Below are 24,707 nucleotides of genomic sequence, written 5' to 3' on the forward strand. Positions count from 1 at the left end.
TGACCTTCCCTACAGACTGGATTACGGGTTGTTAAAGTAGAAAAAGCAATACAGAAATACAGTATGAAGAAATGAAAGAAAAAAAAAAAACTCCCAATGGTGGCACATATCAGAATGAGGTCAGGAGGTTCACATGCCAACACTTTGTCTAGACACCAGTGACTTGACAAACAGAAGGCATTATTCACCAAAACTACATCCCAGTATGACTATGGATGGACACCCAGAAATTATTATTATTATTTTTTATTAAATCACAAGCCAATCTCCAAACGACTGCTGTGGCTTGCGATGTAGAAAACTAAATGCATTGTGCACTCCTCTCCTTAATCACAGTGTTTCTATGCACATGCCTCTAAAAATATTCTTTAAAAACAGAAACAGTGGGTCTTTTCTATTTGAGAACAATGTTTTCAATCACATTTTGCTTTGACAAATGATCCAGCAACTCCAGTATGGACTTTTTCCATGTTAAATAGAGAAGTCACAGACAGTGGCAGAAATTGCACCATCAATCACTGACTGGAATTCTATTCAAGAGAATTACTGTTCTTGACTACAAAACGCTCTTCATTGTGTTTGAGACAATGAACAGTAGTAGTCTGCTTAGTGTTTTGAACAATGCCAGTGCTAAATGAAATGGTATGTCTTCAAGTAATCCAATATACCTGACAAAACCCCATAACACTGAGTTCAGCAGAAAGTAAAATGTGTAAAATTAAATATCTTTATTTGAAACACACGTGTTGCCAATGTACACATTCAAGGTAACAGGTTAAACCATGAGAGGGAACTATAAAATCTTAGATTTGGTCTCTTTTACATGTAAATAGATGTTTTAATGCTTACATTGCTGCCGTAGCTTCCATTTTATGAGCTGGGGAATCTCTTTATAACTAAAAATAATAAATGAAACAGCACATAAAAGATAGCGGCCTTAATTTTCAACATTCTAGACAATATGATGTCTGAAAATTCATAGCATCACACTGAGATCTTTTCTCTCAAGGTGCTGTGAAATTGCACATGCATTTTTTTTAACAAGAAAAAGCAAAAGCCGCGTAGTTCAAAATTCTTTGGGCTGCCGTACAGTAAAATTCAAGTGAGACCTCACAGCAAGAAAGAGTTGAAGGACACCCTCTGAATCCTCAGACTTGTTATTCTTCAAAGGCATTTTGTTGCACCACATTAAGGACAGGCTCTGTTTGATAATAATGTCCATTGAGCGCTCAGGCTGGGAATATGAATATGGAGCAAAATGCAACGGTTCTCCACTCCAGTAGAACTGATGTCTTTGTAAACGCTTCAACAGGATCTCAAAAGGATGATGCATGTACAAAAAGCCCTTTCTCTTTGGTTAGATAAGCCACTGTGGAAACCGTGTGCCTGAGGAACTAAGAATTCATTGCATTCATCTCTTTTCCAGAGGCAGAGTTTGCATGGAAAGCAACGATATACATCACTGATTGTCAGGTTGGATAACATATTGAATGCTTCCTGAAACCCTTAACTACAAACCACATATTTAATTAAGTAAAGCATCTTTGGCAAGAGCAGGATGTTACTCCTAGAAAACTTGGCACTTCCAATATAAAAATGAATTAGAAAGAATTCAAACTAAGGCACATATGGTACGTTTAAAGATCATGCCTTGACTCAAAGCAGAAAAAGGAGCACAGGATTTGAACATTCACAGCAAAAATATGAATTCCTTTCATCAGATCTCCCAAATTCCACACCCATCAGCCTAACCTATATAACCCTGACTGCGAGTCAAGCTCTTTGGCAGAAGAGTACTTTACCGTGCAGTGGCATACATGGGAAGTCAAACAGACCTCACAGTCATCTTCGGTGCATGAGAGATTACTCTTAACTCATGTCTGTGATTCATATAACATGGAAATATCTCAATAAGAACATTGTCAACAATGGTCGTACAAACCTGCAGTAGTATTTGTTACAACACTTCTCCAAAATGCGGGTTAGGATTACATATCAAGGGCAATAGTTCCTCCACTTAAAACTATATTCTCTGTTCAAGGAGTTCATAGGAGGTCTAACAACATCCGTACATTTGGATACGATACCGAAGGAAAATTAATGCACAGCATGTGCATCGCCATCCCAGATGGATAAACATCATTTAGAGTGTCTCTTTCTAGCCCCGTCGTTTTGCAGGTCTTCTGATTAGTCTCAGTGCTAATCATTGAAAAGACCACTACACATCTTCATATAGAAGCATACCACTGAAGATAGTTAAAGGCTCCACTGAATGGGCCAGTTTGCCCATGACCAGGTCTATGCAGACTGTATCGCCCACCTGAAGGGGCAGGATGATGTTGAAGACAGCCAGAGACCCTGGTGTTGGTTTTGCTTCGGCCATGGGTTTGTTTTCCAACCCTTCCGGTTGGTAACCTGCCGAATCCACCCGAGCCATGCCATAGTTAGACTTGGAGAGCACAGCTTCAATCTTCTCATTTTTGTGACCTGTCAGGATAGCGCTAAAGAAGTAGCGTCCATCAAGTGGTGCAGTAAAGATACCTGTATTCAAGAAAAAACAAACATGTATACAGTTTTCCATGGCTCCAATCCTTCCACATTATTTTTGCTTCATGCCAAAGTAGAATTGCAAATAGACTGTCTATCAGCAGTGCCAAGATTACCTGTTTGTGGATTATAATAGTTTCCTTCATTTACCAATATCTTATCAAAAATGATTGTTCCAGATGTAACCATGGGATTTGTTAGAGCTGCTGAGAAGGAAAGACGTGGTATGTTGGCATCTGCGCCGGCCATACCTGAAATTATCACAACAGTACATTTTTAAAAGAAAGCTCTAAAATGTGTTTTCAAATTGTTGACATCAGTTCTTAACCCTAAATTCATCCTTATATAGACATGCTTTACACAACCAGTTTTAGTTATCAGCTGCTGACCTTTGGCTCAACTATTGACCCAGTACTGCCAATAACAACTGAGCTCATGGCGCAACACTTAAGACAGAAAAATCACTGACTTTCATGCAAAAAGACACTTTACACATATCTCACTGAATTCTTGCCTTCATTCCAAACATTGCCACAACTTAAAATAACCTCAGTGTTTGACTAGGATATGGCTGCTAAAAGAATTAAAAGCAAATAAAATACATACCTCTCTCTCCTCTGAGACCTAAAAAAGGAGAAAGCTAAATTTGAATCACTTTAAAATATGGTGCATGTGTCATGTAATATGACGTGTCTAGTTCACCCAAAAATTACAATTGTCATTCTGAAATTTACTCATTCTCATGTCATTCCAAAATTTTGTATTTTTTTTTCCACTCATGAAACACAAAAGGAGATCTTGCTAAGAAACTGAGCTTCTGCTAGAAACTGAGCTTCTGCTTTCCATATAAGAAAAGTGCAGTATACAGCCAAGCTGGAAAAACACCATGAATAAGTAAATAATGACAAAATATTAATTTTGGGTGAAAATTTTCACTAATCCTTGGACAAAAACAAGGTTTCTCACCAGGAGGTCCTTTTGGCCCAGGTAAGCCTGGAATACCTGGTGGTCCATCATTACCTGGAGGTCCCTGTGGACCTGGGAGCCCTCTTTCTCCCAGCGGACCTGGTGGTCCAGGTAAACCTATAATGAAAAAGGAAGTAATTAAAAAAGTTTGTCTTTTCATATCCATCAGGGTTGTGTAAATTTCAGAATCATCTCCCTTTGAATGTGTGTGAATTTGAATTGAATGGGCACACCCCACAGGAAGTTGAATTGAAATTTGAATAGGAATGACAGCAAGAGAGGTTCACTGAATTGTAATTCAAAAGCCGCGTTTCCACCGCTGGAACTTTACCCAGGAACTAGGGACTTTGGGCTGGTACTCGGTGTGTTTCCACCCCAGGAACCAGGAACTAAATAAAGTTCCAGGTAAAAAAATGCCCCCCAGAAAGTCCCTTCAACCACCATTTATTCTGATCATTTTCAAAATATTACTGTTATTATGTCATGAAATGTAATTTTAAAGGCGAGAATATAGTTGTTTAAAACTCAAATCTGTGGTTTATTTATAGTGACAGCGCCTATTTAATAATGTGTTTCATTGATTTCCGAGACGGTCAGCTCCACGCGATCAGCGGGAGCTCAGTGATCATGTATCCGGTGAGAAGATTCACCTCGGCTAGTCCTTCTGATATGTGTCGCTGGCTCTGATGTCTCTTTAGTGGTTATACATAAAATATAATTCATTTTGAGTAAATCTAACAGGTAATCTTTGGTCTTTGGTCTAAGCACATTTCTGCGGCTATTATTATCTTCAAATGAAAATGAAAGGAGGCAGTGGTATTTGATATCCTATTTCGTTTTATTGTAAATATACATTGAGGAAAATTGCAGTAACCAAGGCGAGCTGACTGATGTTATCAAGTACGCTGCTGTTTGCAGAATTACCAGATTTGCGTCGTCGCGGACATCACACTCCCGAGGCGAATGCGCAAAGTCCGAACTACCGAGGATGCAAGTCCAAAATCAGCATACTTTGTATTGAGAAACGCGCGCAGACCTACGTCACCGGACTATTTGCCTAATCTTACCGGTACTTTAGACCACGGTGGAAACGCAGAAAGCGACAGGTCTGGGGGGAAAAAAGTTCCTGGGGAAAAAAGTTCCTGGTACAAATGTTCCGGGTAATTTCGGTGGAAATGCGGGAAAAGACATTCAAGAAAGTAATGCACTCTGGGAATTGCATTATGGGTAAAATATTAAAATCAAATCCATTCTCAGTTCAATTCAGAATGGTGTACAACCCTGATATCCATTAAAATCTAGGAGCTATGTTAGTTACTGGTGCTGAAAATTTAGAATATGTTCTGACAGGCTGTCAAATGTTACTAAAACTCTAATTTTGACTTTCTACTTTAAGCACTTAAGTCAGACCTGTCAAGTCATTCTCAGTTAAGTTCTGGAACTCCTTGAGGATGTGGACCATTGTGGAATTAAGTCTCTTGATCTTGCCGTGGATATCATCCAGATGTGTGTTCTGGAGGATCTCAATGAACCCACTGTGTGAGATCACTGTGTTGTTTAGCCCATTGACACAGTTCCACAGGCTAGACACGTGTTTGTTCAGGCCTTCTTTGATCTTCTGAAGATTGTCTGAGACAGAGTCAAGCCGACCACAAACCACTTCGAGTTTAGAGAGCCTCTTATCCAGACCATCGCCAGTCCTCTTGCAGTCACCCATCTCAACCACAAAGTTATTCCCAAAGCGACGTACATCTCGATCCATATTGTCAAAACGTATCCTGCTATCCTCTATGTGTTCTGTCATTTCCTGCTGGATCTTGTCAATTTCAGATATAATTTTGTCTTTGGTGTTTCCAAGGTCAGTGATAACACTGTCATGTTTCTGGACCACATGCTCCAGACCTTTTAGTGTGTCATTGATGGAGCTGAAGGTTAATATGACCTCAGACAGTTCTCCCTGAATTGACCTGAGGTCACCGGTATTACTGCTGATGACACTGTGTCCATCCAGTGGTTTCTGTGGGTCATACTGGTGACCTGTTCCTGATTCCGTTCCTGTTGGAGTATTCAGGTTGATCTTGCACTGACCACTGCATTTCTGTACCTCCTCTTTCAACTGATCCATCTCATTCTGCAAACTGGAGCAAACATCCACACAACCCGGCTGACCAGAGTCAGTTTTACCTTTAATGTAGTTCATTTCTTTCTGCCATCTGTCCATGGCATGGTTTGTGATGTTCTTGAGTTTCTTTAGGTCATCTTCCACTGTGCTGCACACGTCACAGTTCTCAATCTCCATGACAATCCTGTTGAAGTGTTCCCCATTGTCTCCAGTTAGTGCTTTGATCTTGCGAACATCATGGCTGAGGTTAATGACCCTATCTTCAAGAGAATCACCGGACACCGAGAGATCCTTGAGTCGTGTGTCAAACCTCTTGATCTCATCTTCATTTGCAATGACTCTCCACTCCAAAAACTTCACTGTCTCACTAGGGCTTGGACTACCACCGGTTGGACTTGACCCAGAACTTGAGCCTGAGCACCCAGAGCATTCACTCAATCTCCTGTCTATGAAGGATGTTGTATTCTCAAGCCGAGATAGGCGCTTATCAAGATCAAATACAGTTTCTTTAACGATTCCTATATCATGGTCCATGTCATTAATCCTGTATTCCTGGTCCAGAATACGATCATTGAATTCTTCGCGAAGATTTCTGAGTTCCTCCTGGAATGAGTCCCGTATGTTAGTCTCCATATAAGCACAGTTTTCCTCTGCCTTCTGGACAGTGTTGTTGAGCCGTCTCTCCAGGTCTTTTAGATTATCATTGAAAAGATCTGGCATTATAGGAACTTGTCCTTGTCCACCTATTCCTCCAAAATTTCCACCGCCTTCAGTTCCTCCTGGTTCCCTATTCAGACGATCCTGAAGCTTGTCATAGGCCTCTGACGTTGAGCTTATCTTCCTATCCATGTCATTAAGTCGTCTACTGAGGTTTGTTACAGTGTCGCAGCAGCCTTGAGACCGGCTGAGGTCTCGGCGCAAACCATCAAGAGTCTGGCGGTGACGCTGGTCCATGGCATTAATCTGCTTTTCCAGAGCCAAGATCCTCTCCCGATCTTCTTGCTGTTGCCTTCTCAAGTCTTCAACTCCAGATTGACAGGCAGAACATGAAAGAGTCACTCGACGTTCAAGCTCTCTGAGGATTTCCTCCTTCATGGTGTTGAACCTGTTTTCTCCTACTCCCCCAATGTCTAAGTCATTGCCTCCTCCCTTTCCATTCACAAGGTGGTTATTGATGCTGACTAGAGTCTTGTCATGAGCTTGAGTACGGTTGTCCAACTGATCAAGCTTAGTCTGAATGTTATGGATGGTCTCTTTCATTTCAGGCTGGGCTGCATCAGCTGGTGTTTTGCCACTATTAAAACCTGGTTTATGCATTTCCTCTTGGAATCTTTCATTCATGCCACGCAGAGTTGACTGCAGGTCAGTTAGGTCTTTGTTCAACTTCTGGATTTTGTCCTCCAGTTGCTTCATCTTGTCATTGTCACCTCTCCCTAGGCAAAGATCAAACACAATGGTAATTTTAAGATGGTCAGTAGCTATTTAAAGATTAGCAATAGTTTGGCAGACCCAGAATTCACAGTCCTGTCAACTCTGACAATCAAAACATTGTTCCAGTGGCCAGTTGTAACATTTTGGAGTATTTCTGTAAAGACTGAGTTAAATTTGGATGTGCTTGAAAGATGCAGAAGATGCAGGTATGAAAGAATCGAGAACATCAAAAAGGCCAGACATTGTTAGACAACTGCGTGAGCAACTACAGCCAACAAAGACATCCAAATATAACCAATGGGTTTTGGTATCCTCCAAAATGAATAATCAGTGAGAGACTTTTTGGTGAAACCCCTTGTTAAAATTTTATTGAGAAAATTTGCAGCATAGTCTGAGGACCACGAGAAAACAGTGACTTACCATTCCCTCCGCTCTGTCCATGACCGGTATTAGTTCCAGTTTGTCCTGGTTGTGGTCTAGGCCAAGGTCTGCTTGTTGAGACCTGAGTATCAGATCCCCCGTTTGGTCCATCATTACAGTCTTCTCCACTGTATCCATGGCAACACTTCCACTCCATTTCTGTTAACATTTTGTAAGCCACCTTGTATCTGGGCCTCATGTAGGTCCGGTACCTATAAACACATGAAAACCATTTGAATGAAAGCTTGAAATTTCCTAGTTTGGACACTGCTGGGATAAATCTTGGCATGCCATATTTCCTGACTTGCAATGTCTAGTTTGAAATGTGAAATACATGGAACTAAGAAACAATCAAACAATACAAATTATATGATGATACAAACAATCAATACAGTCTAAAACAACAAAAACTATCCAGGCCTAGTACATGCATTACCTTATGATTCACAATTCTGTATATTGTATAATATATTCCATATTAAACAGACTCTCACTTTAAACAAATCGATCCCTTCTGGAAACAGTATTGTATTGCAACACTCACTTCTCAACAAATTAATTTCTGCACATTGCTGTCGGAGTGAGACCCACATACCCAGACATACACTTGAAAAACACAGGCTGTATTGCATACAGTTTTTGGTCCAAGAATGGAGGAAGACATTCATAGCATATACTGTATGTTTCAAAATTAATTCTCAGCACATTCATACCACTTTCGCTAGTTGCTACACAGACATATGCCGGCCAGCTGTATAAACCTCTTATTCAATGAAGGGCTGGGTTATGGTGGAAACATATCTTTAGATCCCTCCTTCAATCTATGGGAACTTTCATATGTTTTGTCATCAAAAAACTATAAAACTACTTGCTGAAGTTTAATACTCACGGTTAGTGATTTCTAAGAAAGATTGTATAAGACCATATCATCAGACATTATACTGTATTTATGTTGTAATTCTGACTAGTAGTCTAGTTCTCAAGTTCACTGTGTCATTCAAATAAACAAATATATACTGAAACATCACTGTTAGCCTTGAACCCATACATCAGCATCATATTAAGGTGCAATAGGAAGCAATTTTAGCATTTCTTTTTTCCCAAGGATTTTTGGTTACAGTTCTTAAGACACTGAATTCTTGTCTCCATGCTCTGTTTGTTCCATAACCCCTGTGAGAAGAAAAAGAGGGGAAAAAGGGGTCACTCTACTCTACTGGGTGAGTGCAAAAATAAGTGGTGGTATTTTAGTAGGTTTTAAGCCTAATTCCTGTGGCATGCTGGTTGTAGAGTTTGGAATGGCATGCCACCTCATTCCATACATACTGTAGCAGTGTGTGTGTGTGCTGAATCTAAAGGAGTTGGATTAAGCTTTTGCAGCTGGAGTTCAGTACATTTCCAGCAACTAGAAACCACCTCGCATTGCACACACTTACTAATCCTGGCATCCTCAAACTACATTCTATTTATCTCCATTTGTTGACATTAGCTTTACTATTTAAACACAATGTTTTTAGTATTTCTTAGACTTTAATGACTCATATTTCCAGTAAAATGTGATGTGGTATATTCTAGTGTCTATGAATGTTGATGATGTTAGCTTTCAACATCTGTTTCCTGGCTGAAATTAGTTGATGTAGTACCTAGTGGTTCCACTTATTTAGAGTGCACTAAAATAAAGGTCAGAAAAACAGACTTGCTTTTACCTCAAATGCTCTGACTGATTTGAAGTCTGATAGGTGCATGTTTATATCAACAAACAGATGCGTAACATGGATATGCTAAAGTGTCATGGTAAAGCAGCATACAACTAGCATTAAGCTAAATAACATACAGCAAATGGTACCCAACTTTGAGGCTTGTTTCATGCCACATGCAAAAACAGACTGTTTATTGTGCTGCCTATGTTGGCAAGTTACAACATACATACTGTTCGTGTAAACATCAGGGTGGGTTGCACCAGCTGTTCATTAGTTCTTAAACTGGAACATAAAGTCAACATGAGAGACTTAGCAACTACTTAGATGGTTTGTAGGCTCTGTACTTAATTTGGTTGCACCATTTGTTCTTTAGATAGACTGTACCTCGTAGGCTCTGTAAAGTAATGCATAGTCACATTATATGACATTTACTTTCAGTGATCCAACAGCAGCCTTTAAATTTGTAAGCAGATGTGCTCTAAATTTCAGTTTCTCCTGGTAAGGTTAATTTTACCTTCTGTAACTTCTGGTTTCCACTGAAATAGGATACTTAATCATGAAATAATGACACAGATGTTGTAACTTAGTGTCCCTTTACAGCTGATGCAACCGGCCCATACAGACAACAATTTCGCCACTATTATGCTTTGACTACGTTAGCTGGCTTCTAAGTAGTTCAGGCTGGTTATTAGCTGGTCTTAGCCACCTGTTACAGAGAAATACTGCTTTAGGTAGCTGGGTTGTTTGCTGGCCCAAAATGGCATTGTTATAGCCTTTTATGGAGCAAATTACCTGTTGTTTGGAAAAGACATCTGTTGGGCTTAATGCTCTGACAGGCACACAAACAACACTTTCTATTCAGTAAATCTACTGTATACTGAATATACCGATAATAATAATATAATTTATTAAACATGTTAGAGAGAGATAACAAATGTCCAATATGGATAAAAAAGAAGCGCTTACACTACAACACGGGCACACTGAATGCCCCAGGAACACGGCTGATAGTCAGGCTTCACGTAAGTCTCCACTCCATCTTCCACCACACAGCTCACAGTCTTGGTCACCACATACGCACACCAGTTTCTGTAAAAAGAAATGCACATGTACAGTAGTTAGCATACTTGTAGAATTGGCTGGACTAAATGAATGTAGCATAGCATAGTATATTTTATAACAAAGGACTGTAAACTGGTCTGCCAAGTCCAGCATTACTAGAATTCTTTTACCAATTTACAACTTGTGCTATATCATGCCTTGTCTATTACAATACACAATGGCTTTCATAGCAAATTAACACTCATTTGACCTTGAATGAACTTTTAAAAATTAAATATTAAAAATTCCATCACTGAGACTGTAAACTGACTGTAATGACAGCTGTACAGCTTTAAAAACATGAATAAATAGAGGCCTCCAAAGATAGTAGCAAATTTAAAGAGCATATCCCCCTTATGTGTACTCAAACTAGCATCTTTGTTAGATTTACATTGATTCTCCATCAGTCTGAGAAGTCCTTATGTCCCCAGGCCTCATTAATTAGCAGAAATCTGCAAATAAATAGTCTCTTGATTCTCTTAGTGAGCCCTGTCTCTCATACCAACGTCAACAAGCTCTGGAATCAGTCCGTTACAATCTCTTCACTGCATGCACTGGGAATTCAAACATCTGCTGACTACAGTTAGAGTGAGTTGGATGCATCACTTATCTCATATTAAGTTTAGCCCAAGTTTTGTTTTATCTGCTAGTAAGAGCAACAAACTACATGATTGTCTGCTGTGTGTAATGCAGATGCGATTTGTCTTCTGCAGTTGTTTACTCATGAATTAAGCTTAAGTTACACCTCAGACCGTTGAAATAATGATTGCCATCAGTGCATATTTGACTCATGCTGTGTCTCTTCAGAATAAAACCACATAGATTCTTCTCAGAGGCAACCAAACATGTGATTTCCAATGCAACTGAATCATTCTAAACCAGACAACCATGTGTGCAGCTGCTAAAAATACAATGAATATCACTGATTCTCATTAGGAATAAACTCGGTTTCCACTAAATGTGGCCCCATGCAAAAGTTTAGTTTTTTTTGGTTTCAACCATTTTAATAGACAGCATTACCCTATTACCCTTCATTAATGCTTTTTTTGGTGCTTTTGCCTACTGCTTTTGGTCCAAAGCAGCCATGACTGCAACAAGCAATGGGACAATTTTTTTTTTTTTTTTTTTTACATCTTTTCTTTTCTACTTTAGAAGTGCTGCCCACAGCAAAATCTCATTAGTCAAAAATCCCACCTCTCATGACTGTAAGTTTATATAGCACATTTCATACAGAATGGTAATTTAAAGAAATAATAAAGTAATAATAAACAACATTAAAATGAATAATAATATGAATATATGTATTTTTTTTGTATATATATTTATATATATTAAACTAATTCACATATTTATATACTGTATAAAATATAGTGCATATAATATTATAAATAATATCATTATTTATCATTTATAAATAATAATAATGAAAAAATTAATTTTATATATAAACTAATTATTAAGTAATCTACTGATATATAATAATAATTTATAAAAAAAATATAATAAGGATATAAAATTTATATTATATATTACATACATTTTTAAAATAAGAGTGAAATATATGAAAATAAATAAAAGGAAAAATAGATTAAAATAAATAGAAGATCAACACATTAATAACAGTTTTTAAAATTATTCTTTAAATAAATCAAAAATAATCATGCATTAAAATATGTTCAACATCAAATCTTATCTTATAAATTCAAAAAGAGAAATATTAAGACTAAAGGGTTCTCATTCACTTATAACAGCTGTACTTCTTGATATTTTCCAGAGCATTGCATATGACTTCCCATTTGGTCTATAATATCAGAATTTTTAATTTTTTTTTTCATTTATTTATTTTTATTTTTTGCATTTTGACAGTTGACTCTAAAAGGTCACTGCTGAGAAGTAACCAAAAGATGACCCATTCCTTTTGCAAATGCATTATGTAATAGAACGAATTTCGCCAACAAATGGCTTGTCATGGAAAAACCCCTTAATTCTCCCAAGACATCTTCCATGTGGACGCTCTCTAGACCATTACCACCTGACTCGACTCCTGCTTTGATTGCTCACGGTTCATCAGTGACCTACGGTGGATTTCCTGCCTCCACAGCTGCTTGGGATGCTCACATGTATTGTCAGCACAATTTCATGTTTTGGCCTTCAATATTAAACACAGATGGTGCTAGATCAGAGTAATGACATCATGACATAATCCGTTCTGGCCAAACAAAAGGATGTTTATAATGAATTACAAAAGAAAATGCAGTGTTTTGACCAACAAGTACAAACCAGAATCACCTTTCAAAGAACTAAAAAAGAGTTTTGTAGCTTTTAGTCCATATGTGTTAGCTTTGAATTCATCTATATGCTAGTGTGCTTCTAAACATTGACAAAATTAACTTTTAGTGGATATACTCAGGAAAAACAGATCATAAATATTAATCCCTCATGTTAAACAACACAGATGTTTGTCCAATCAAATCCTCTGTAAAATGAGAAAGTCCCTCCTCCTAAAATAGCAACTGCAAATGACTAGGAAGGAGCTAATCCTAAAAGCCTATTGGATCTTTTCAATATTTCCCAGACAAAATTATTGTTTCGACAGGTAATGCATTAAAAGGCTTTCCAAATGATTTCCATTGTCTTTTATATCTCCATTACTACTAATAACTTCCACAGTTGTGTCCAGTAAAATCTGCTTCCATGCATAATTGTAACACAACAAGGTTTTGATTTCAGTGACATGTATCTCATTTATGGTGTTAAGTGGTGGGCAATCCATTACTCAATACGTAGCCCACATAACAATCCCGCATAATGTTAGCTATTCATGTGAGGAGCTTTCTAGGTTTAAAGATTTTGCAAAGTTGTCAGGCTGCCTACAGCCCACCACTATTTGTTTTTCAACTGTTGATTGGAGTGAACCAGACCACAGTATTTCCAAGCCGCTACAGCCAGCCATGAATGATCCACATTCTTAACGAATTTGTCATGCAGAATTTTCATTTTGGGCTCACTTTTATCGAACACTCATGCAGCACATGGCTTTACTAAGACTCTCAACACGTTTCAGCTCCAAAAAGAATGGAAAATATGAGAGAAGACAGGAAAAGCAGAAAAAATAAAGTGCATTTGGCAGCTTTACACATATCCCGGTGTGTGTGCAGCCTCCATTTGAACCAATGAATGCTGATTCCAATATACAAAAAGTGATATAAATCCCTGCGATGCGGATGTTTTCATATTTTTTCCATTACATAATTTCTGTTTTAAATAAATGGGTTTGCTAAGAGTGAAGTAATGTAGAAACATCATGGCTTAAAAAATCATCTGCATAATCGCCTGAGATTAAAAACATGACAAAATAAATGAAATATGCTAAAACAGAAGCACATCTCATAGTTAGAAAGTAATTTTACCCTGATGTTATGATTGTGTCACCTGCTTGGATCTAAAGCTAATTGCAGCAGTGAAAGACTCAAAAGAGTTGTAATATAAGACTTCAGAAGTCTCAAAGATCATAAGGCTAAATAATAAACCCACTCTGCAGTTTAAAGCATCTCGAAATATTTTCTGAGATGTTAGCATGTGTTTAAGTTGCAGTTGATGATAAACAAATGTTAGAATTGATTATCTGCTGTTTAATTCAAATTAGTTACCTTCTCTTTGTGTGATTTTTGCTTAAAATGCATAATTAAGGACCATGTAAGGTTTTAAATAAATTTACATCACATGATTACAAAAGTCAAAATGACACCCTTTAATCGACAATAATTCATAATTTTACACTGTTTTCTGTAACATTTTTTTTGAGGAATGCTAAAGCTCAAACAGTTTTGCATGCCGCTAACAATATCAAGGTCATGGGGTTCAATTCACAGGAATACATGAAATGGTGAAATGTATAGCTTGATTGCAATGTAAGTCACTTGGAATAAAACTGTCTGCCAAATGCATGAAAGTCAATGTAAAAGACCTTACAAATATCACTCTCTTCTTGCAGACCCATTCAAGGGTGTATACATGACATTTGGAAGTCACTATCTCACTGTTTCCATCCCCGCTTCTCTGACACACACACACAAACACACACACACACACACACACGCACGCACGCACGCACGCACGCACGCACGCACAAAAACACACACACACACACACAGACACACACACACACACAAACACACACACACTATTCTCTAATTAAAAATAATCTGTCTGAAAAGTGACCTAATTCAATGCAGAGTATGTGGTGTAAAGATACAGTCATCTCTTTGTTCCTCAGTACTGCTGAAAACAGTCTTTTCCGATCATTCCCTCAATAAAAGCTGTAATTGCTTCTCCCAGGACAGAAATTACATTAGAAGAATGTAGCATTTTTGAAGAAACATTCAATCAAAAATATCAACCTTCCTACACTCACAATCGTTGAACCTCCCAAGTGATTCACAATATGGACATAAACGGACCTTCAAACATGTCGGATGGCACTCATGTGTTGATTAATGTGTCTGAAATGATTGAGTACATAAATATACACATGTGTAACATGCTCCAGAATCCAATGATATCACTTCCTGGACCTTCTCCAGCAAACCTAAAACAACAGAGCAGAATGGACTGCAGAAATGGTCTATTATCTAGGGAGCTGTTTAATGAGGAAGAAACTAATTTAACTCATTTAAAATGAATTTAACTATACCAAAACCTAGCTACAGTATCCCCATACGTTTAGTATATGAATCTTACATTGTTCATGTCTTTGTCATTGAAGTTTTTCACAAATCATAGTATTCATTTTGTAAAACTAACACTTTATGCATGTGATAAACTGAAATCTGCATTTATTTGATCAAAAATACAGTAAAAACAGTAATATTGTGAAATATTAATTTAAAAAATCAGTTTTTAATGTATTTTGAAATGTATTTTATTCCTGTAATGCAAAGCTGAATTTTTAGAAGCCATTACTCCAGTCTTCATTGTCACATGATCTTTCAGAAATCATTCTAATATGCTGATTTGCTGCTCTTTTGGTTATTAATTATTTGAAAGAGAAATCTTTTGTAACATTAAAACTGTCTTTACTGTCTCTTTTGATTTTGACTCTTCTCTCTTTCTTATATGAACTGTAATCCTGCAGCTAGTGCCAAGACGATTTCCCCCGTCCTTTTAGAAAACATGAGGCCTCTTTTTCCACCTGGTCTACTGATTAATACAGGTATGTTTACACAGAGTCATAGAGCAAAGTGCCAATGATTAACACATGTAGAGGCTACTAACAAAGGCTGGACAGTTCTTATTCTTTTGGTGTGTGAGGTGCAGTAGGTGACATAATGCAAAACTAGCTGCCTCAGACTTCAGCTTCTGATTGTCCTCACATGCTTGGAATCGGTCCACCAAACCACCTTTTGGCTTCATGGAAAAGTCACAACAACTATAGCCTCTAGAAAACAGTCTACAATGGACAGAGGTACCATTTTGGAAATTAAAAGGAACAGATTGCCCAAAACTGAAAACATAGTCATAATTTACTCATCTTACTTATCTCATATTTTTTAAACCTCTATGATTTCTGAGGAAAACACAAGTGCAAAGAATGTTGAAGAACACACAGCTTTACACAACTCTTTGCAACTTTTCTTTTAGAACAGTTCAGTGACCATTTATGTTAGGCTCTAAAGGACAAAAAACAGACTGAAATACGTGCTATATTTCATGTCTTCTTCACCGCATACAGGCTTTGTGTGAGGATCTGACCTCACAGAAGCAGTTTTTCCAACCCAGGCTGATTGGAAAAAATGTGCCTCTACTGTACCTACATTTTTGCAAAACTCTAAAACATACAGTACCTAGACATTCATTTCACTGCTGTTTCCAGCTGAAATGACCACTAACTTGCTCGTTAGCGCACCTGATACAGCTTTGCTCTTGTGATGAAATACATATAGAAGGAAGCTAAAATGGCATGTTTGCTAAAGCAAATGTGTTTTTCATCCCATATTTACTGTTGTTAATACTATTGGTTAGATTTTGTGTAGGCAGTATGTTATTTCTGATTCTGATTTTCAGACGCGATAGAATGTTAAACTTTTGTTGCCACTCCCTGGAAATTTCATTTCTAAACTGCTGGCATACGTACAACAGCTTAACGTAATAAAACAATGCAAGATTGCATTCGTTTCGGATAAAACTGAACACACTTTTAGTGCCACTCACCAGACATTTCACTTTGAAAGTGTTGCAAAATTTACAAGAAACAATTTTAAACCATTTTGAATTTTGTAACATTTTTGATGTTTTTCAAATAGGTTTTTTTTTTGAAAATGTTTTTTTACTGTGTTTCTTTAATTTATTTGTTTTTATAATATATTTGTATTCGGAAGATTTTTTGGTAAAAACAATTTATATTTCAGTCTGTTTTTCACATATGACTTCAGAAGACTGAATATAGCACACAAAGCCATATAATCTACTTTTATAGTATTTTGTTTTTGTCCATTTTGGAGCTCAACAGACACTATGAACTGTCATTTGAGTTTGGAACAACATGAGGGTGAGTAAATGATGACAATTTTCATTTGTGGGTGAACTGCTCCTTTAAGAAGGCACAGAAATGATAATTGTGGTTTTGGAGGTTATACAACACAATTACACATCCATCAATATCGTGCCTGTGCATACTTGAGATTGAATGCATAATGAAACACACTATCAAGTTACACAAATAAAGAAAGAGTGAATGTGTGACAGAGAAATGACCGAAAGTGAGAGAGATCAAGAGATAATGCTATTCTCAATGAATTCTTTTGATATCGAATGCCATAAATGACATGAAACTCCCTCTTGTTTTACTTAATAGCCAGACAATTTTCACTTCCTGCACTCCAGTGCTGAACACAAAGGCTCAATCATCATGCACTTTGCTTTTTCTTCAGTTCTTCCTTCTTTCCTGTCTCTACCCACACATCTTCCCCTCCGAGTGACCCCGCATGCTGCCTGGGCAGTGCACCGCACACTGTGACCTTTCACCTCTGCAACAGGAAGTGGTCAGATAAGCCTGTTTTTACAGCCTTGCTTATTTGTCTCTCCCCGGGAGGGGACACATGCTCATCTGACTGTCCGAAAAGGCATCGGGCTGGAACACTTGTCCACTGTGTCCACACTTAAACACTGATACAGAGATACAATATCAAAACTGACCCACAGGCACAATAGTGATTTTGTTAGGCACTGCATGAATTTGCACAGTGTTGTTGTTGCCAATGGTTTCCAGCTCCGTTTATAAACACCACCAAAATGCAATCATGCCGTATCATGTGGAAACAGCCCTCATTATGGCTGTTTTTGCAAACGGTGAGGCAGTTCTTTCCAGCACAGCAATTTAAGATTACACTGCTGCCTGTAGACAAACTCACATTTGTAAGCAAACACTCAGTGTGCTTATGCAACATTAAAAACTAAAAATTTTATTATACTTTCTTGAAAATGCTAATATTCATAGTATTCACTTGAAAAACGATACTCTTATCATACCTGAGTTATACTCAAGGTAGAGCCTGAGTCGTGTTTGAACAAATGTAGACTGATGTTGAAAAGGTAACAGGTGACAAGTATGCAATCAAGTGTTGCAAGAGTTGCCATTCAACACTGACACCTAATAACATGGACAGTTTTCATTTAGAGCTTAATAATAATAATATTAATCAAAATAATAATAATAATTATTATTATTATTATCATTAAAACTTTTTTATTTGGCACTGTTAATGGAATATATATAGTAAGATGTTTTTTACTGCTTTTGAAATAAGTATCTTGTGCTCACCAAGAATTTATTTGATCAAATATACAGCTAAAACTGTAATATTTAAAAATATCATTACAATTAAAAATATGTTTTAAATATACTGTCCTGTAAGGACACGTTATCATCTTCAGAAATATTCTCATTAACAGTTACATGCTCTCCTGATTTTGCAATAAAAATATGTGCAATACCACTTATATTTATTAGATATCCCACCCTATTCTATTCCATCTATAGCACACCTGTACATACAATTTTTGTCTATATATATACATATGTCTCTGCATATTCTTCAACTTTAAGAAAAAGCTATAATAGCCATAATGTGCCAAGGAAAGGTAAAGTCAAGTTTTATTTGATGAGTATACAAAGAAGACTGATGTCTACAAGTTCCCTTTATGACTCAAATCTTCCAGAATGTATGAAATATCTGAAACTAAATGCTTTTCTTCATGACCTCTTTAAATAAAGCAGAGGTAGGAAAAGTCACACACTGTGCCAGAATAAGCAACAAGACTTCAGCCTCTACAACATCCAACACCACCACTAACAGATGTCCTATTAACCCCACTCTTATCTGCTCAAGTCAATATTTAGATATTCTTGGTGTTCACATCCAATTTTATTTCTCATTCTGATTTCCAGATAAGCCGCACTGTTGTGATTACCCTTATAAGTAATGCACCAGTAAATGTCAGGTCACCCTTTTACCAAACGAGCCACATATTAAATGCTGGAAGGGCAAGCTCGTGGGAAAAATGTTTCCCTGTGGTTATACTGTAACTCGCTCCTGTTACAGGAAAGCGGTTTCTGCAGGGGTTTGACCGCAGCTGCACATCTGTGGCATCTCAATTTGGAACTCCACTAAAGCAAAAGGAGAAGGAACATGCCTTTTGAGCAGACGTACCACAGATGTGGCTTCATGCCCTTTTTGGATTTAATCCAATAATTGTCTTCTGGGTCCCTAAACCTTTGAGATATGTTAACTTTTCAGGGTTTGCTATGCTAACTTCAGCATTGACACACATCACATTTAAGCTCTTTCTGTACTCAAAATTATCAAACAGCAATTGCGACCTCTCGTTCTTATTTGTCATAATTGACTGCAGTCAGATGTTCACATGTAAATGAATTCTACTGAGGATATGAATGGATTTAACATCCATCTGCACACCATCACCATAAAAACACTTATCTGTGAAGTTTCTCAGAAATTACATGATATCAGATGATTCAAATTACACTTAAAAATAACTGTTTTCCATTTTAATATAATTTTAAATGTAATTTATACCTATAATGGTAAAGCTGAATTTTCAGCAGCCTTTACTCCAGTCTTCAGTGTCACATGATCCTTCAGAAATTATATATATTTGTAGAATTTTTTTCTTTTAGGATTGTTTTAAATAAAATTTATTTGAAATACTGAACCATCATAAATGTTTACTGTCACTTCTGACCGATTTTACTGCATCCTCGCTGATTTATTTTGTTAATAATATTTTTTTTTTTTATAGCAACACCCTGATAAATTTATCTGATAAATACTGCTATCCTATCTTAATTACAAAAGACTGCGTGTTTGGTTTTGCTTTTGTTAAGCTGCTGTAATCACAATTCCAGCTATAATTAACCTTAAAATAATATTTAGATATTCATTTGTACAAGTATTGCTTCATCATCCCAGCTAACATTGGCTAATGTTCTGGCAAGGTTCTCTCAAAGCTATGAACAAATTTTCCTCCAGTAACATTAAAAGAACGTTGGTTGTAAGTTGGGATGACGTAATAGTTAAAAAAAAAAAAGACATTAACAAAGATAACTGAACTGGTATCACTGCTTTAAACGTAACCACTATGATGCAATCCCATTCAAGCTTGTCGTCCAGAATCAATCATTCATAATAGACATTTTGGCATGTCTTTAACATCCATTAACATTCACTAACTGCTTTCCTGGTCAAACACAAATTTGTTCACAGGAAGCACTTTGCATATCAGAGGTGTTTTTTTCAGAACGAGGCAAGAGTCCTGATTATCCACTACAGGAAGTTCCTATTGGTGTGAAGTGGCCACTGTTTGAGTGAGGGCTTCCTGTGTGGGGTGGTCTGAATTTAATCCGAGACTAACAGGCACCGCCACAAGCAGCTTTTGGCTTCACAACCACTGCCACATCTTCAAAAAGCCCAGGTCAAGGGCCAGGAACTTTCCATCCACAGAGGCTAAGCTTTGCTTAAACCCTCTTGAAATACCAAGACAAAAGCCAAAAGGAAACAGTTACAAAACACTAAGGATGGAACTGCATCAAACAAGACCTGACAGAATAAAAAGGGACAAATGATGGACACTTTAACAGGGATGCATGTATGAGATCTACATACAACAAAGATGTATTGAATGGGTTTGAATTTTGACTAAAAACAATCAACCCATTCTAAGGCAGTTGGGTTACAAGAGAAACACTTTTGAAAAGTAGATGGCTGGCAAAAATATAAAAAATAAGCCCAAATGTTAATTTAAACTCACAAAAAGACTCATAAACAATCTAATTTATCTCAGTCTATGAGTCAAGAGTGCACATGTGTTTTGGTTAATCTCACAAGAAAGGTCAAGAAAGTACATTTTGTTGGTGTAGAAATTTATGAATGATGGCTGGTCCAATTTTGCATAAATCTGAGGAGTTTTCTGCCAAGTTCTGTGGGCACAGATGTGGGTGGGTCTGCTATTGAGGTATTACCATTCATGGGCCTAACCCTCATAGAGGTAAACTATTCCTAATAAGTCACATAATGGAGCCAGTCCAAGACTATGCCATTTTTTATTATTGTGGCACCATACAGATTAATAGTCACCCTCTGGAGAGCTGTATGCCAGCACTGTCTGTCTTTCAGAATAAAAGTTTTTAAGAAATATATGAAAGATGCAAAAATGAATGTGGGTATCCAGTCTTCAGGGCATTCATCAAATCTTGTCCAGCATGATTTCCTGAATAGCAGTGCACACAAAATTCAGGTGTGGACTTTTGACTTCTGGTTTGGCAGAAAAAGGCTCAATTTTAATGGCTACATGTGTACAGTAAATCAGCAGAGTTCATTTTTAAAATGCTGTGATGCCACAGAACAACCCAAACCATTTCAGTGTCTCTGTATATGGTCGTAAAACACACACAGACATTATTTATTGCACAAGACATGATGTGTTTACCTTAAAAATATATTTTATTCAATAATAGTTTACTTCAAGAAAAAGTTCACCCAAAAATTAAAATTTGCCACCCAGGATGTAGATGATTTTGTTTTTTCTTCAGAACAAATCTGACAAATTTAGCATTCCATCACTTGCTCACCAATGGATCTTCTGCAGTGAATGGGTGCCGTCAGAATGAGAGTCCAAACAGTTGATAAAAACATCACAATAATCCAAATTACTCCGGTCTATCAATTAACGTCTTGAAGTGTTTCTCATTCTGACGGCACCCATTCACCGCAGAGGATTCATTGGTGAGCAAGTGATGTAATGCTAAATTCCTCCAAATCTGTTCTGAAGAAGAACCAAACCTATATCTTGGATGGCCTAAGGGTGAACAAATTTTCATTTTTAGGTGAACTTTGTTTCCTTAAGTTCACAAGTTGGCAGAACAAGTTAAAAGCTCAAGTCGCACAACACTGTTCACTGTACTGTACATTCAACACTTCAAGGCAAGCATACATATATATATATATATATATATATATATATATATATATATATATATATATATATATATATATATATATATATATATATATATACATCTGAATATGAACCAGCATTTCCATTTCATTTTCAATAATTTTCAGTTCATTTTCAAAACATTTTCATTAACGCCACATATTTTGCTAGATTTTCAAAGATGCTGTATCTTCTTAAAGTGCTGGATTTTGTAGATAAACACACCGCAGAACAATCATATTAGGAGATGTATTCCAACACGTAAAAGCCTGGCAGCATTCCTTAGGAAAGAGGTGATTTAGGTGCTTACATATTTGGCAGCTCCAGTTCTCGCAGTTCATCTTTCAGAATCTTTTAGCATAAAATGTCTGCTAAATTTGAGGCATACATTCCTTAATAGATTTGATTAATGTTGCGGTTTTCCCTGGAAATGCACATTTGATACAAGCAACACGAATCAACATTTATCAATCCATTCATTTAGAAGACCAGAAGAGAAACAGCCACAAGAGAGAAGATGTGTTCTCCACATTAAAAGAAAAAGAACAACTTCTTCCCTTGATTTCAATCTCACACTTCTTCACCCTCCTTCCTGCTCTTTCACTTTCCATAAAATAAATACACAAGACGCAGAATACTTTTTACATCTGCTGTAACTCAAAGTTCAAACAGGCTGCTAATCCCCAGTAACTCAACTCAGATTTCTCAAGCAGGCAGTACATACTTCACTACATACTTCATACCGCTGGCACTGAGGGTTCTCACATCATAGACATCACCCTTCACTACCTCTCAAATCTGACAGACTGTATTTGAGAACTATTTGTCTGTACAAAATTGTTTAGACGGACTCGGTTGGCTGTATATGAACAATTTCTATGACTAATCTTTATTTACTCATTGTTTAGATGGATTTCAGGATGTAATTCATGACCATTAGCATGTGGCCTGCGTGTCTGTCCATCCTTCAGAAAGCATTGCGTCAGAATAAGGGGGAAGCCCCGGTCTGCACGTCAGAACTGGGACAACCTCTCCTGTTCACACCCCAACAATCACAGTCAAAACAACAATGTCAGAGAGGGTGTGTGTGGCTGAGAGAGAGAGAGAGAGAGAGAGAGAGAGAGAGAGAGAGAGAGAGAGAGAGAGAGAGAGAGAGAGAGAGAGAGAGAGAGAGAGAGAGAGAGAGAGAGAAAGCATTGAACTGAAGAACCAATAGACTGACAGATAAAAGAAGTTGGCTTTAGTGTAATTACTACCAAGGTGGTGACACATATAACCATGATCTGTAAGGCTTTGGAAATCACAGGGGTCCCACAAAACTACAACCTTGCATTCAGTAACCGATAATTAGCTGTTCGGATGGACAGCAATGCACCTCCTGTTGTTTCACTGTCAGATAAAAGGAGGCTTTTGCTTTCATGTAGTCATATGTGGCACCCATTTAAAAGCACATTTGCTTTTTAAAGCCCTCCAGGTAATGTTCCCTCAGTAAATGGAAAAACAGAAAAATGCATAACGTCTGTAACTTCCCGGACTTATAAAGTATTCCGTCTATTTATCTGTCTGTCTGTAATCTGTCACGCCCTCTGTGCAATGTAGATGCAGAACAAAGTTTGATTTGTCTGAAAAAGTCGCATCTAATTTAACTAAACTGGATTTTTTGATTGTCTGTCTATCTGTCTGTCTATCTATCTATCTATCTATCTATCTATCTATCTATCCATCCATCCATCCATCCATCCACCCACCCACCCACCCATCCATCCATCCATCCATCCATCTATCTATCTATCTATCTATCTATTGTGGAACCACGGTAATGGTATCATAAGGTTATAACAAGGTATTTTCATAGTATAGACACACACACACACACACACACACACACACACTCATACTATGGCAGATTTATATGCAATTATTCATCTATCTATCCATCCGTCTATCTATCCATCCATCTATCCATCCATCCATCCATCCATCCATCCATCTATCTATCTATCTATCTATCTATCTATCTATCTATCGTGGAACCACGATAATGGTAAAATAAAGTTATAACAAGGTACTTTCATGGTATACACACACACACACACACACACACACACACACACACATACTATGGCACATTTATATGCATTTATACATCTATCTATCTATCTATCTATCTATCTATCTATCTATCTATCTATCTATCATATTAAACCAATGTAATAAACTAATAATGTGGTATTTTATTAGCAACATGGCACATCTATCTTCTTTCACAATACAGACTTTCTCACTCTATCTTTCTCTCGTCAAATTAAGAATATGAGCGCACAGATTGATTTGCTGAAATGAAAATGTTATTACCTGTGTCTGCTCGCTGCTCTCGCCCCGTTTAAAGGCTGAGTCTGAGTCTGGGTGCCTGCGTACAGGTTATACCGCTGAGAATACGACGCGCTCCAAACATCTCCAGAGAAAACCAACACCAGCATCGATATTAAGAGGACTGCTGCATCCATCACAGCGCACGTCGTTCTGAAACGGTGTGTAACACTATATAACTAATGAATTCTCTGTAACGAGCCTTTATTCCAACAAAAAATGCGCTTTCTAGGTGTCTAGATGAGCTTCTTTACACTCCCAGAAGTTCGTACTATCGATCCATTATGCGCGTACTGAGCGCTGTTTCCAAAATTGTCGGATAAATCTCTCAAATCGACGCGTAACCGCGCTTTCCCTCCTTTTGCGTTTATAAACCAATCTAAACTCCCGCTATCCTTCTTTTGAATGGTTTGAAATATTTGTCGGTACATCCAAACAAAGCAATCCAGAGGCTTCCTAAAATCTGGAGGAGTTTTCTTGGAAAGGAGATGCAGTGAGTTTTGAGCGAGGGGAGCCAGTGCGCTCTGACGCACTCCAACGTC

General features: G+C 37.4%; 1 protein-coding gene across 1 annotated transcript; it reads right to left on the reverse strand.

The window, feature by feature from the left end:
• Positions 1-713: 713 nt before the first annotated feature.
• On the reverse strand, positions 714-24,707 carry LOC109106838 (EMILIN-1-like). Its single transcript, XM_042773653.1, has 8 exons — positions 24,151-24,707; positions 10,150-10,272; positions 7,487-7,698; positions 4,924-7,068; positions 3,514-3,630; positions 3,154-3,171; positions 2,664-2,798; positions 714-2,541 (listed from the first exon to the last, which is right to left on the reverse strand). Exons 1-8 carry the CDS (start codon positions 24,300-24,302, stop codon positions 2,219-2,221), a joined length of 3,225 nt encoding a protein of 1,074 aa, XP_042629587.1. The 5' UTR covers positions 24,303-24,707; the 3' UTR covers positions 714-2,218.

The sequence above is a fragment of the Cyprinus carpio genome, chromosome A17 (genome assembly GCF_018340385.1).
Source record: "Cyprinus carpio isolate SPL01 chromosome A17, ASM1834038v1, whole genome shotgun sequence".
NCBI classification, from domain to species: Eukaryota; Metazoa; Chordata; class Actinopteri; order Cypriniformes; family Cyprinidae; genus Cyprinus; species Cyprinus carpio.